This window comes from Malurus melanocephalus, unplaced genomic scaffold, assembly GCF_030028575.1.
Source record: "Malurus melanocephalus ecotype Western Australia unplaced genomic scaffold, MMel_1.1 scaffold_402, whole genome shotgun sequence".
In the NCBI taxonomy this organism is placed as follows: Eukaryota; Metazoa; Chordata; class Aves; order Passeriformes; family Maluridae; genus Malurus; species Malurus melanocephalus.
The window spans coordinates 216,848-231,504 of NW_026623634.1; the positions used below are offsets into that span (position 1 = coordinate 216,848).

Here is a 14,657-nt window from a genome sequence, read left to right on the forward strand (position 1 = left end):
AGGKGCAGCAGATTGAAGTTCAAACCTCCCCAGCCTCTGAACAGACATGAAAACCACACCTCCCTCCTTCCAGAGCACTCTCATCCCCAAACCACAGGTTGGAAAGGATACCTTCTGCACAGAATACAGAAATAATTATTACCAAGAGGGAGGAGATGTATGAGCTGGCAGCAAATGCACTTCTGACTGAGGGATCAACATTCACTTGCCTCAGCTCCCTCATCACCGGCCACAGTAAGAGTTTTATATTCCTCCCTCTGTTTTCCAGTGGGAAGAATAATCAGAGCTTCAAGTGGAATAGCTCAGAAGGAATGACACATTTCAGATGTAATGGATACCCCCCTGCAGCTTGGTAGTAAAAGCACTCAGAGATGGAAAATGGGATCTCAGTCCCCTGCAGGTACACAYAAAATTGGAGCCTGATCTCAAATTTTCTTCTTTTTCTCTCACCCCTTTAGCAGCTGCTRTGTAAAATAAAACCAACAACAACATGATGTGGATGATCTGAGGTCACCCTCAGTTGCCCAGGGCTTCCAGGTGAGGAAAGCAGAGAAACAGCCACATGAAGTGAGGTACCAGATTCCCTGGCTATGAGAATTTCAAATCCATCATCGAGTCTGCTTTCCATACATTTAATTTCAACAGCAATGGATTTCTGTAGCTGTGATGTTTTAAAGCAGAACAGTCTCCCTTCTCAAGTCCAAATRTGCTATTCCAAMAATGAGAACCTTAATGTAATTTTCRTTATGATCTGTTTTATAACTAATCCATTCCCAGTGAAACTGCAGATATTAAATGTGSACTATTTTTAAGACCTAGGTCCATTCTTTTTCCTTTTCCTTATCTCTGAACAAACGTGACTATGCTGTGTTTTCAGCCTTTCCTGTGATTACCTTTTTACAATATGAAGTTTGAGACCGAAAATTATATTCACTCCCAAGCTAACACATTAATACAGCTCCACCAATCTGCTATTCTACTCCCAAATGTTAACTCCCTATGTAATACTACAGATTTACATGTTTTTCAWGTACAAAGCAAGTATGAAGCTACTGGGCTTCTATGTCTGAATATCTGGGGTATTAAGATGTAGAAGTTCCTATCTTCTCTGTTATTTTATAGTTAATTTTCCAGTGGGGGCGGGGGGAAACTACTCAGTAAAAAAACAAACCATCATCTCCTCTTCTAACACCTCGCTCGCTGCAGTGAAGTTTATTTTTATGYAGAGACATCTGGAAAATAAATAGCTTTTTCTCAATTAGCTGACACATTTCTTCAGCCTTCCTCACGCTCCCTGGCACAGGCTGAGCACTGCCCTGCCCACAGCACCATTCCTGTGCCCACTGAGTCCCAGAGCCTCCCTTGAGCGTGTGCAGCCTCTCCAGCAAGCACTGCAAACTGCTGCAGTGCAGTCTGAGCCACAAGGAGATGGAGATCTAATCAATGGGCTGCTGCAGCTGACTAAGCTGAAATAAAATGCTTGCTCTGCAGAACAGTCCACTGTCACATCCTGCAATGGGAGAGAGGCTTCAGGAAAAAAACACAGCCTCTATTTTCAAATAAATAATTAAGATCAAGCTGCTAAACCCTTGAATRTTTTCAGTTAATGTTTGTGGAGCCACAGGGGTTATGTTTCTGAAGTCAGGGTGTCACAGACAGAGGAGAGGCACGGTGCTTTCTGTACTGCATGTGACAAAACTGGCAGASCTGAGCAGTGATCAAGGAGTTCTTGTCCAAAACCTGACCTACATTAGCACGGGAGACCTTCATGACTCACAACACCTCCATTACGTAAGAATGTGTTGTTCATCATCTGCATAACAATGTTTATGTTCATTTCCCGCTGCAAATTTTCTTCTCAGCTTTAGCTCTCCACATCAAACATTCTGCTAGCCCAGATCTCTGCTATAAAAATTAATGCAAGATGAAAAACTTGATTTGTGCACATTCTAAAGAAAAGAATTCTACATATTTTTAAAAAAACAAGATTTTTCAGTTCATTCCCCAGCTGCTTGGTCCTCTTAAGATGTGAACTGACACTGGCTGCAGATACTGCTGCATGGTAAAGGTTGGTGTCACAGTGAATAAAACTGCTCATCCCTCTGTCTGAACCACAGCAGAACACTGCAGCCAGGAGAAATCACAGTTAAATCCCTGAAGAAGATCTCTGCATCCTGTAATATCAAACTTGGTATGAAAGGTCTTGGGATTCTCCACAAAATGGACTTTTTGGGTGGGAGGGAATAAGGGAAAGGGGAGGGGAAATCAGGAAGGARAAACTAGACTTGTTTCTCAGAAGAGTATCTCCTGCAATGGAAGCACTTTATTACAAACTTTAATAAAATTCCTTTCATTCATCTTCTTGTGCATGTTATAATCACAATCTTTTCAATCCCTCTTCACATGAGTTTGTCATTACTGTCTTCTGAACACGTTTTAAATCTACAACACCTTCTTTGAAGCTGGACAGGTAGCATCTAATGCATCAACTATTTTCATCTAGATTTGTACAAAGGTGTAGTTTTCATCACCCTGTTCCATATGGACCCTAAAAATTGCATTCCTGGCTCTATTTATCTCYGGAAATCTGTCTCCAGTCCTAAAGAAGATGCTTCTGGATGACCAGGTAGGTTACAAAGAGCTGGGCAGACGTATCCTGTTTCACCTGGCATGTGCAACACTCATTTTAAAAAGGTATAAAATTGGTTCAGACTCCACACAGCAGAATGAAACTTTGTCACTACTCTCCTAAGGAACAAACCAGCAGAAATGTGGGATAGCTACATTTCTAATTTCTAAWTAGGACAAATCTACACAGCTTTCTATGGGAAAATAGTGTATCACCAATAGTGCTCTCTGCAGAATTTGAGCCTATAGAGAAGGGCAAGGTAGTCCATCCAGCACAGCACAGTTTTTAAAAACATCAGCCCCTGAGAAGGTCCACACCACAAAAAAACTGCACTGCAAAATACCCCGTTTCTCTCTCATTTGAGCATTGGCAATTAYAGTTATCTTTTAAAGAGGCAAAAACAAGGAGTTTAGAGATCAGCCAAATTCAGAACACGATTTCCTTTACAGTCCCTATTGATGGGTAAGTGACCAGCACAGATAACGTAATTAACTGTGAGCACCTGCTACTGACAGCCTGATCAAGAATTAAAAATGAATGAAAACTTCTCCAGAAAACTCAAGGAAATGTTGCAATTGAAAGCCCTGGTACTCACAGAGGGTTGAATTACTCCTACATCCACTGATCCTGTATCTAATCCTGCAGAGACAATGGTGGAGCAGGGTGAAGCAATCCAGGAGGCCACTGTGGTCCCTTCCAACTTTACCACTCTGTGAATCTGKGTTTGATTCTCCTCTCCAGCATCARATCACTCAYCMAAAGTYTGGAAGATTCAAAAACTTCCTGTCCTCCAGGAGYTCCTGCATTCTCACTTGACAGCAGAACACCACAAACACCATGGATTTAAGCCACAGGCAGAGTGGGAGCAGGCACATTGGAACATCTCTCATTTCAGATTTACAGCTGTGACCAAAATTAAGACATATTCTCTAGAAAAGGAAGGTCAGGGGACTCACAGACCTGGAGATGGCCTTATTTACTGTGACTGAGTAATTTTCCCACTGTCTTTTGTCAGAAAACATGAGTCTTGAGCACCAAAAGGTGTTACTAAGCTTAATGAACCAGGARCACTGTGAATTTATCACTGACAGTGCACCCTTGAGAAACGAAGAATTTCAGGTCAAATACAACTTGCTGAATACAGATGACAAATTTTAACCAGAATTTGCCACCTTTTAAACAGGACAGAGAGCAGCTTAGAGAGTCAGGGAGGAGCAGTAAGAAATCAGCATCTCATCCAGCAGTTCTGCCTCTCTACTTGTCCTTGCAAGTGTTTGAGAACAAAACACACTGAAAATATTTTTTTTTTTTTTYCCCACCAGCAGTCTGCCTTGTTTCTCACAACAGCCAGAGTGCCCCTAGCTAACCAGGATGCTGGCTGTGACCCAGAAAATGATGATGGTAGCCAAGGAAGAGCCCTCAGCCAGGCYCTGAGCAGTTCCCAGCACAGCACGGACGCCACGTGGCCACACGACCAACGCACATCTGCTCTGCCTGTCCAAAGGAGTGACTGTCAAAGGCTGACTCACACAGCCCACAAAGAAATACCAACAAATGACACTGCTGGGAACAGCAGAGCTTTCTGATTGCCAGCACAGGGAAGAAATGTTGCTGATGSTTCCTTACACACCTTCTGGCCCCARCMATCTTCTGYAAGTTCCTACAGACTGTTACCCAGGARCAGCAGAGGGGTGAGACCATTCCTATGAAAGCAAATCTGTGCCACAATAGCTTTTCTCCAAGGAGTAGCATTTGTGCTAATTTTAGCATCTCAGATTAAGGAGATCTGTTTTGTTTTCCTAGAAGCACGGGGAAAATTCAGATCCAGAATAAATCTGAATTTGGTTACGCCAAGTGGGCCATAACTTTACAAATGTTCAAATGCTGAGCAGCCAAGTTGAACAGCCAAGTAGCCATCCTCTGTAAGAACAACAAATCAAATCCATAACACTCATCAGGAGATAAACATCCCCCCAGGTAAARACTGCTGGGCTTTAAGAGAGGGCCTGGGAAGCCAGACTGGTGACAGCTAAAGATGGAGAAACTAATGATCAATGAAGATTATGCAGAATAGAAATTATCTCAAAGTTTTAATCAGTCTCTAGAAAATAGGAGGCAAGAGGTAAGTTAAAAAAAACCCCAAACCCAACAATTCCACAGCATCCTAAAGACCTGGCTCATTATCTGTAGTGCTAGAAAGTCATTCAGAGTCTTTCTGAAATGGTGATAAATCAGATTGAGGCTCTGAATTTCAGAGGATATGAAAACAGATAATACTTTTATGATATTATTCATAAGGTATGGCAATGCTTCTGAAACTGCAGGAAACTGCAGAGAACCTACTTGAGCAGAAAATACTGAATATGACTGAAAGAGAAATCCAGACATGCTTCCAGAAAAAGAGAGWGAGCCCCTTCCCTCACCTCTCTTGTGTATTTTGCCTCCTACATCCCAAAACAAACTTTGTGCCACTTCCAGGAGAGCACATACACCTTTCTGGGGACTGCATTCCTTTTTTTAGGAAAAGATTACATCTCATTCATCCTTCTATGAGACACAGTTGTGGCAAGCAAGCAATCAACCATCAGACTGAGCAGAATTAAGACCAAACTTCTCAGAGTCCTGTGCTCTGACAAAGCTCCCCTTCACCCACATCAACCCAAGCAGGACACAGCTCGCAAGACACAGATGAAGAATCTTTCCCCCTGGAAAATGTCAAGGCTAGATGTACAGCTGTTTCTAAAAACAGGGCCTGGGGGCAAAATAAAAGTGAAGCAATTTTAAATTATGGTGAGAAATGAACAAAATAGAAGATTCAAAAGAAGAGACATTCAGAAAAATTAATTGCTTTAATTGGAAAGAAAGAACAGTGTTAAAACAATGGGACTTGAAATACAGACAKAAACTATAACCACTTAAGAAATGAAGACATTTTGCAGAAATCCAAATGACAATTTCAWTCCATAATRGACTTGRATTCTGACTGCAGAAACAGGAAARRAWSAGGAACATTTTGTAAAGGGCAATATGAAGAAGGGTTATCCCCAAACTAAAAAGCATCGACAAGGAAATCCAGTAGTACATAATTGTGTGTCTTTCTAGGAATAAGATGCAAGCACAACCTCTGGAAAAAGCAAACTGAAAAGACTTTTAAAAGAAGAAAAAACAAAAGAAGAAAAAAAAAAAAAGAAGAAAAATTCTGCAGCTTTATTCATTTACTAAAGACAAAAAAATCTGTTCATGGCCTTTGATTCCTTCCCATGTTCCAATCATACCCAGCACTACAGAGTCTCTGTATTAGGTAGCACATTATCAACATTTTCCAGAACAACAATTATCTTGCAGATGGAAAAGGTGTGCAGACCAAAAGCTGTAAGCCCAGGATCACAAACAGAGATTGCATGAGCACTCTCAGCTTGCACTGTGCTCTGAAATAAATSTAGGAATTCTCTGACAGATCCTTAAACATCTGAAACTCTACACATCCTCATGACCCCAGATAACACAGTGCTGGTAAAAGAACTGAAGATAAAACTTCTATTACACAAGTTAAGGGCACAAGTTAAACCCCCKGCCCTTACCTCCCCTCAAGGCAGGCACACTGAAATATCCCTGCTMGGAAATCTGCACAGGGGCAACAGACATCAAACCAAAGCCAGGAAAGGTGAGAACAGCATTACAGGCTGCAGCTCACAGTAAGCTCAGCCTCAGAGATCAGGTCAGCCTCTAACTTGTAGAACATTTTTTTTTTGAAGAAGCTTTAAGAATACACCAACCTATTTCCCCAGACCACAGAGAACTGAACTAGACCAGTCCCCTAAGGCTACARAAGTTACATGGCCAGCACTGGGCTCACCCTCTTTGTTAGTCCATATTGTACTCAGTAAGTATTGCAAACCTGTGGAAAACACGATTATCCTAAAGGAAATAAAAGAAAAATTAAAAAGCCACTCATCTTGTAAAACAAAAGCAAGCAGCCCTTTTCAGATCCCCAGCTCAGCTGAAGTCACCTGCTGCTTCTCACCTTACAGAAAATGCAGTCCAATATAATGACAGTGCATAACAAGAACAAAACAAACAGAACCACCAAACCTTTCCATTCCTACTMAGCTGCAGAAATGGAAAAAAACCTCCTTGAAATGTACTTACTGGTCGGACTTCCCCAGTAGTGTTGGTGTACTGGCGGGCCAGACCAAAGTCTAACATGTAGCACTTCCTGTACGTTGAAGGTAAGCGGCCCATGGCAAAGTTGGACTGGACAAAGAAGGAAAGAAAAAAAGTCAAATTGATGCCAGCAGCTTGGGTAAGAGTGGCCCCTTGTTAGCAAAACTTCGTCGTGTAGCTCCATGTGCCTCTGGTGGAAACAAATCRAAGTGATTAATTTTAAGATGCACCTTAAATACTATGATTAGAGAACCACTGTCTTGGTAAGAAGTTCACTTTGCAGATAAGAGACTGTGGAGTCTCAAAATTACTCGAATTCACATTAGCTTAGCTATATTTCAGCTGCTCTGAGAAAGAGCTACATTTAACACCACCAGCTCTGCTGTGAGCTCTATCACTTGCATAACAGGCTGGAGTTAGTGCAGACAAATGCTTCTGTTCGTGGTTCAGCTGCTGGCATGAATTATTCTGCCCCAACTCCCAGAATCTCCATTTACTGTATTGCACTGCCTAAATCTATCTGAACATTCAGACATATAGAAACCACCAGGTTTGGTTCTTGGTAAATAAACCAATCACAAGCAAATGGAGCAGCTCCTTTTTCTAACCTCAATCTAAAAGTTCTGTCCTTTACCATAATGGATGGTTGCTAAAGGATTTGTAGCCAATCACATCAGTTTTCAGSTGAATCTGGTGAGCCAAAAGCCCCTGATGTTAAAAGGAGCAAATGAGCATTACAAGGAAGTTGGTCTCWGGTATGGGATTGCAACAAGCTCAGTTGAATTTCAACAAGTTCAGGTCAAGCAGTGAAGAGTTGTAGGAAAAAGACTGGCTTCTGCAAATAGATTGGAATTACTGTGCTTTGCCTAGGCAGGTGACCAACAATGTGACTGAGTTCCTGACAGCAAACTGTGCTCCAATTCTTTTGGCAATCACTCGTACAGGATTAAGAGGATGATTTAGCTCAGCCAAATACATGAAATAGCATTAATTCAAGTGATGTGTCACAGAACAGGACTKCCTTTCTGAACAACTTTTACAGTGATGATTGGCTGGACTCCAAAGGACCATTCACAACTAGATTGCTTYATCATGGGATCTTGACTGGTGCACGTGTGACTGACAGCTACCAGCCCACCTTGGAGTGGTAATGCCAATAAAAGCTGGTTTGCTATGCACTTATGAAAAGGACAATACTATCTTACTGTTCTGTACCTATAGAAAACAGCCAACATGTCAGTGGGAGTGTGCAAGGAGGCTTAAATATGTCTGCTGGGATCTCTCCATACTCAAACTGTCTTTATGGACTCAAGCAGAGCTGAGAGAAACACAGCCAAAAGGAAAATTTCCAAAAGGACATACAGGCTTGATGTCACGGTGCAGGAATCCCACAGAGTGAATGGCTTCTATTGACTCCAGAATCTGTTTGCCCAGTCGCAGCGTTGTGCTCAGCGTGAAAGTCCCTCGAGGCTGACTCCTTCTGAGATCTGCAAGATTTCGGCCCTGAAACAGTCAATAAAACACTTCAACCATCACACCAAAGCAGAGCCTTCCACAGCTGTGAGCTCTAACATGCCCCACCAAAAAAGCAGACACGCTACTCAGAAGGGTGCTCACCTCATGTTTGCTTTATTTCTTGCATAAGTTCTTCCAGTACTTCATTTTTGCTTTTTTTAAGTGATAAGAAGATGCCAAATCATTATCTGGGGAAGTCAGCTGGTCACTATTTGTGCAGCAGGCACAGCATGGACAGCAGTGCCTGAGTGTAAGACCAGCATCTCCTTATTAAACCCAGACCATACAGAAGCTGATTTAAGAACAACCTCGGACTGTTCTCTGAGCCAGCTAAAGATTAAAGCAGCACAAGTTCCATAAGCAGGTCATGATGCTGCATTTTCATCAGAAACTTCCTAGCACACATTGTCTGGTTCAAGCTCAAGCCAGCATTGTTGTGGAAGCACCACATTGGGGTAAGTTGTCTATCAAGAGACTCATACCCAAAATCAGGAGAGGAGAATTTTTCCACTGACTTAATACTTATCAAAACAAATTGTTAATTTACCTCCAGTTAATTAAATTTCTGAGGAAAACMAAAAAGGCTACCAGCTATGCATGAAAACAAACACAATTTAGGAAAGAAAAAGCAAAAAAGGACAGAGTAAATGCAGTAAAAATCCCAGTGCTCTTTGATGTCTGTCATCTCAGTTTTGCCTACACCTCTTTAGCTTTGTAAAGAGAAGTTACTAAAATGATTGYATTCCATGGCAGAATGCTCTTCTAATCCACAAAATAATTCATTTACCAAGTCATTTAAAACATTAGCAATAAGAGCCTGCTGCTTCAGAGAACATGCACCAAGAACAAAAGCTGCAGGGACACGCTGTTTATTGCTGTGCTTTAGAATCTCTCAATTCTGCTTCTGTAAAGACATCTACAGAAGGCATAAGCTTATGGTGGAACTCCACRTGAATTCAAACAAAATTCCCAACAGAAAATAAATAAAAGGTTCCAAACAGCTGAGGAGAAAACACAGATTGCTCTCCCAAGCAGTGACATGCCACCTTTTCATCCACCCATTTCCAGTTCTCAAGTTATTTACAGACATTAAGGTGCCAACTGGCTCATGTAGCACATCACAAGTCTCTCAAATTGTTTTGACCCATGTTTCATTTYAGGGTCTGGACCCTTGAAGAATCCACATCTGATACAGGCCAGCTCACAGATACAGCCAAACCACAGCAGCCTGCCCAGGTTTGCTGCTTAACATGAACAAAATCAAACTAAACCTCTTCCCTGGTGCTTATCTCCTTGAATTTCTGTGACACTTTACTAGAGGCAGCACAGCTTTGTCATCGCTATCCTGAAACATCCAAGCTACTGAATTGACAGCARATCTTGCTTTCCACTGCTAAGCTGTTCCCTGAACACCAGCTCTCTTATCCAGCAGTAACAGGAAAAGAAAGGCTCATTTTTTTTCAGGCCTGCACACTGAAAAGTGCCATAAGTTTCCCCAGCTGCTACTGCTACCAGGAAAAGACAGAAAATGAGCATTATTTTCCAAATAAACGCCATCAGGCAGCAGCAGAGCAGATGCAATGAGTTGCAAAGCTTGGAGTGGAAACTTCAGCCCCAATGACTGAAGAGAAAGGGAGAACTGCAGAGATGACAGTCACAGGGACACGAGACAAACCAAATCAGAGGGACACATGAGAAACCATGGCTCAGCAGGTCTTGAAGTTCAAGGAGAATTTTAGCCTGAAGAGTGATGGTGCAAAACTAGCTAATGCTTTTTGTATCAACGTCTTCATCTGCAAATAATAAAATTATTTTTATCTCTGCCTACTCTGTGAGCTCAGTTACATAGTCAAGAACAAACTAGAAAGTAAAAAAATCTATGCAGAGAATTTTTTTTTCCAAGGTAAAGTCCCTTTCATCAGGCTTGGTAAGGACAGCATTGGCAGGTTAGGAGCTTTGTTCTTCCATGAGCTCCAGACTTGCCCTTTCACAATTCATTAAAGTGAAAATGAATCAGTAATAGTAGCCAGGGTTGTTTAGAGAGCAAAAGGACTTTTTCTATCCATAACAGCAGTTGGGATGCCAGTGGTACATCAAAAGCAAGCCCAAGCACCAGGAGTTTACTTGTTTTACACAACTGTCTTGCAAAGCACAGCCACAAAAGAAGCAGAAGTTTATTTTAATGAAGTACTGGGATCTGCTGGTGCCTGTTTCACTTCATCTGCTGTCCAGCAGTGCACTGRCCATATGGCAGCTACACAATTATTTACCCTTATTGACTTGGTATCAGCAGTGCTGAAGCAGGAGTAAACACTTGCACAGCAGCAGCTGARTTCCTGCTGAGCTGGGGAGAGACGGGGGAGCCAGAGAGCACTGCCTTTCACAGAGAAACTGCACTGCTGCTGTGACACCACTGTGAGCTCTGACACCAGACATATTTTGGATGTCGCAGCACAGCCCAGCAGGAGGTATTTCAAAGAGCTTGCTGTGTGTTGCTCCTGTGAGCATTCAGAACAGAGTGGTTTCCCCAGAAAATCGACAGAAAGGCAGAGCTATGAAATGTTTTAGCACATCTTGAGGACTGGAGCCATCCCCAGGGATAGCAGAGCAACACCACCCCTTCTCACTGTGTTCCATTCCATCCTCTTCCTGTGTACAACAAATCCTCACACCAGTGCTTGGCCTTATTCCCTGAGTGTAAATCCTCAGTGATGCCATTGCTGTGGGACAGAAGGGAAAGAAAAGAACTCACCTGAAGCTGCATGACCACGTAATTAAACTTTTCATTTCTTCCACAGCCAATAAACCTGCAAACATGATCCTTCCCTGAAAAGAGACARAAATGAACAGAATAGAACATAAGATAACAGCCTTGTGATCATGATTTTTAGAAAAATGGTTTCTGACTCGGGGCTGGTAACCACAAAGTTATATCAGGTAAAGAGTTTTGCAGAACAAATTGAGCTCAGCTCATTACACCAACTTTACTCAGTACGAGCTGACTCGTACACATCACCACCACAGCTCATTTAATGCTGCCTGGATGTGAACAAACCCTGATTTCAACAGTCAGAGACATCTGTAAAAGAAAGATGTGGATGGAAATACTCCATTGAAACATTAAAGCGTTTTCATAACAACAGAAGGAAATAAACAGGGGKCATTCTGTGCCAAGTTCTGGCTGATGTTAGAAGTACAAACTACACCTATTGAGGCAAAATCAAACCAGCTCAGCCACCCCACAAAACTCAGGTGTTCCTCAGGGAGGGAGTAGAGGCTGTGGTTTCAGACCTGTGATGGATTTGTGGTGGTTTGCTGTCTGGATTCTCAGAAGGGGAAGGATGAGGTTTGAATTCCCTTAGCAGCTGAATGCTGGTGGCAGAGTAAAGGCTGATGCACACCACAGTGGTGAACGCTTGGTTCCCACTTTGCTCTGTTTGCCTTTCAGAGCACCAGGGGATGGATATTGAGGCAAAAGCCCAAAACCAGTGACTGCTTCTAGTGACAATGAGAGCCATTGTGTGATAAAAAGGGTAAATTACTCATTTTTTGTACTTGCTTTTCCTGTTTTAAATAATTGCAAAGCACGGACACCATGTGCTTTTTGTTGCAGCAAAACTACAGACAGGAACATTGAAAACCAATGCTCTGACAGGGAAAACCTGCCCACCTAAATCACAAATTTCAATGAAACAGATGGGGTARTACCCAATGATATGACTTAAGACACATCCTTGCTATTTTCCTACTGCCTCTTGTGATTTTGAGTGTATTTCTGAGACTTTTATTTTTTTAAGCAGTTTCCACCCTAACACTATTGTTTTCTGGATCACAAAATTTCRGAGAAAGAAAAAACATTTGCATTCTTAATTTATTATTTTTGAGAATTGTTTGCCTGTTTAGGATGACAACATGTTTCTGCTCTGAAGGTGATGAATTGACTGACAGTTCTCAATGATCTGTATCCCCAAACTGATTTGATTTTATATTGGATCCTCTTTTCCAGCCTAAAATGGGCTTGGACCCAACCTGTTGGTTTTGGGAATTTAAGCTGTCCCTGGAACAGCTTTGGGTCCAGGAGGCTTTTACTCATTTGTCATCTAAAGGAGGCACCAGATGACAACTGTTTGCTCTCTTGGAACAGTTCATGCCATGCTGGAGYAGCAGATGGAGGCTGACAGTCAGGTGTGACTTTGGGATTCCTGCAGCTCAGTCCTGAGGCTGATCACAATTATGAGACACACAAGAACAACCGTGTTAATCACCTCCTGTGCAGACAGGATGATGGAACTGTCACACTTCCCTTTAAGGCAACAAAAAATTGCCCTGTCTTCTCATACATGCCCTCCTCAGGCATGGAGATCGTAACACAGAGTGCAGCAAAGTGTATTTTAAACCAGAAAGAAAGAAGGGGAGGAAGAGGGGGGAAAATGTTTTCTTGTTTTTTTGGTTTTTTTCCCAAGATATATTTCGTATGGGAAGCCTCACAACCATTTTATTACACTGCCTGCCACATGAATCTTGCTCCTTTGCTAGACTGGTTTGCTCAGCAGCCACCCAGATGTTCCAGTGGATCACAAGTTACACTGTAAAAAATATGCTCTGGATCTGTATTTTTTTTTTCCTAAAGAAAAAGAACCCAAAGAGCAGAGMAATATATTCTAAAGGGGTTTGGCCTGATAATAAACCAAGGAGGAATACATCAGCCTGATGTTCATAAGCACTGASTTGAGGAAAGTTTCAGAGTGTTTTATTTTGTTCACAAGCATTTAAATTAAGGCAAAATTGTAATGTTCAGCCACAGAAAAATATTCTTTCTATTGCTGTCTTTTAATTACAATGAACATAATCTCCCATATAGATGGGGTAAGAAATATTTCAGTCACTGAAATGGTCTTCACCATCCTTGTTCTGAAGAAACTTAAAAATTAGAGTCAATAATTATGTTCTCATGCATAAAATCCYCTTCCACCCTTGGAGAGATATTCATCACCTTGTAGAGATATGATTAAAGTCCCCATTTGAATACTTCAAATCTTTCATTACATGAAAAGCTTTCATTGCACAGCCCCTGAAAGAACCTAAATTATGATCCTTTTTTGAGTCTATTTTTTCACATGGATCAATTTCAAACTGGTGGACACCAATATTCATTCCAATCTTCTACTCATTTAARTTCTTAAATATTCCTAATGTATTTTCAATGCAGCAATGAAACTAATCGAATAAACACTAAGAAGGAAATACGTGACATTATTGTTGCAATTTGAAGTTGTTTTTTTGTAAGGTTCTGTATTCCCTGTGTTTTCACCTGCAGAAAACCAGTAACCACTCTTCTACACAAAGAAGTTAAAAAATTTAATCTTTTAATTTTATGCTGAAATTCTGTGATTCATCTCCACAGATGATAGGAGTCTCACTCCTATCAGTTCCCCCAAAACACTGAAGTAACTTCTGCTGCATGAATTACCATAAATCTCACAGCAATTGTGACTCTAATTGCTGTAACCTTACCAATTCTTGCATTTTCTYCTGCACAAGACCAACAATTGATACAACATCACGGGTTCAGCAGTGCCCACCAGAGAAAGGAGAATGTGATATCAACAAAAAGTGTCAGAGAACTGAGTTTGCCCACCCTTTAGGAAGGCAGCAGAAGGGAAACAATCTGCTGGTCAGGATMATCTAACACAAGAGTGCCAARAAGATKGAGYCTGACTTTTCTTGACCCCACCTCTTCTTGGAGTTTCCATCATCTGAACATTGTTGGAATCCAAGTGTTAATAGCTATAGATGTCCTTTTCTGTATCTTTCCTTTCTTTTTCTTCTTCTTCTAATTCCCTCTTCTTGGAATTTTTKAATAACTTAAAATYGAAGGAAAAAACTTSTTTGAATTTTTGAATAACTTAAAATYRAAGAGCCTTAGAGTTTGTGAAGCTGAATAGGCTAAGTCAGTGCTATGAGAAGGGTTTTATGTTGACTGAAGGCTGCTCTATGCCTCTTACCAAAGTTCTCTGATTTTCCAAAGCTGCCAGTGAAGTCCATTTTGTTGTTTTGACTTCTKGAGAAYATCYTGTCRATATTTCTCCTGTGYKCCTAACTCAGAGAGCATGAACAACCACAAGCCCTCTTAAAAGCCTCACGGAGTTTTTTGGGGCCTTGCAGGAGCACAGCAGGAACRGCTGACCTGAACAGGCCAAAGGGATACTGTATACCCTGGAATATCATGTTCTGTATAAAAACTGGGGTAAGTTGACCAGGAGCCACAGATCACTTGGGAATGTGCTGGGCACTGCTCAGAGGTGGAGCATCGCTTGTTTTTCTTGGGTTTTATTCCCCTCTTTCTTTT

General features: G+C 41.5%; 1 protein-coding gene across 1 annotated transcript in view; it reads right to left on the bottom strand.

Annotated features, from left to right (window-relative positions):
- Positions 1–14,657, bottom strand: part of TTBK1 (tau tubulin kinase 1) — a 72,555-nt gene that overhangs the window by 44,106 nt on the left and 13,792 nt on the right. Inside the window, exons 3-5 of the mRNA XM_057379327.1 lie at positions 11,061–11,134; positions 8,156–8,296; positions 6,779–6,883 (exon numbers count right to left, since the gene is read on the bottom strand). Of these exons, the coding sequence (XP_057235310.1) occupies positions 6,779–6,883; positions 8,156–8,296; positions 11,061–11,134 (320 nt within the window). The remainder of the gene's footprint in view (positions 1–6,778; positions 6,884–8,155; positions 8,297–11,060; positions 11,135–14,657) is intronic.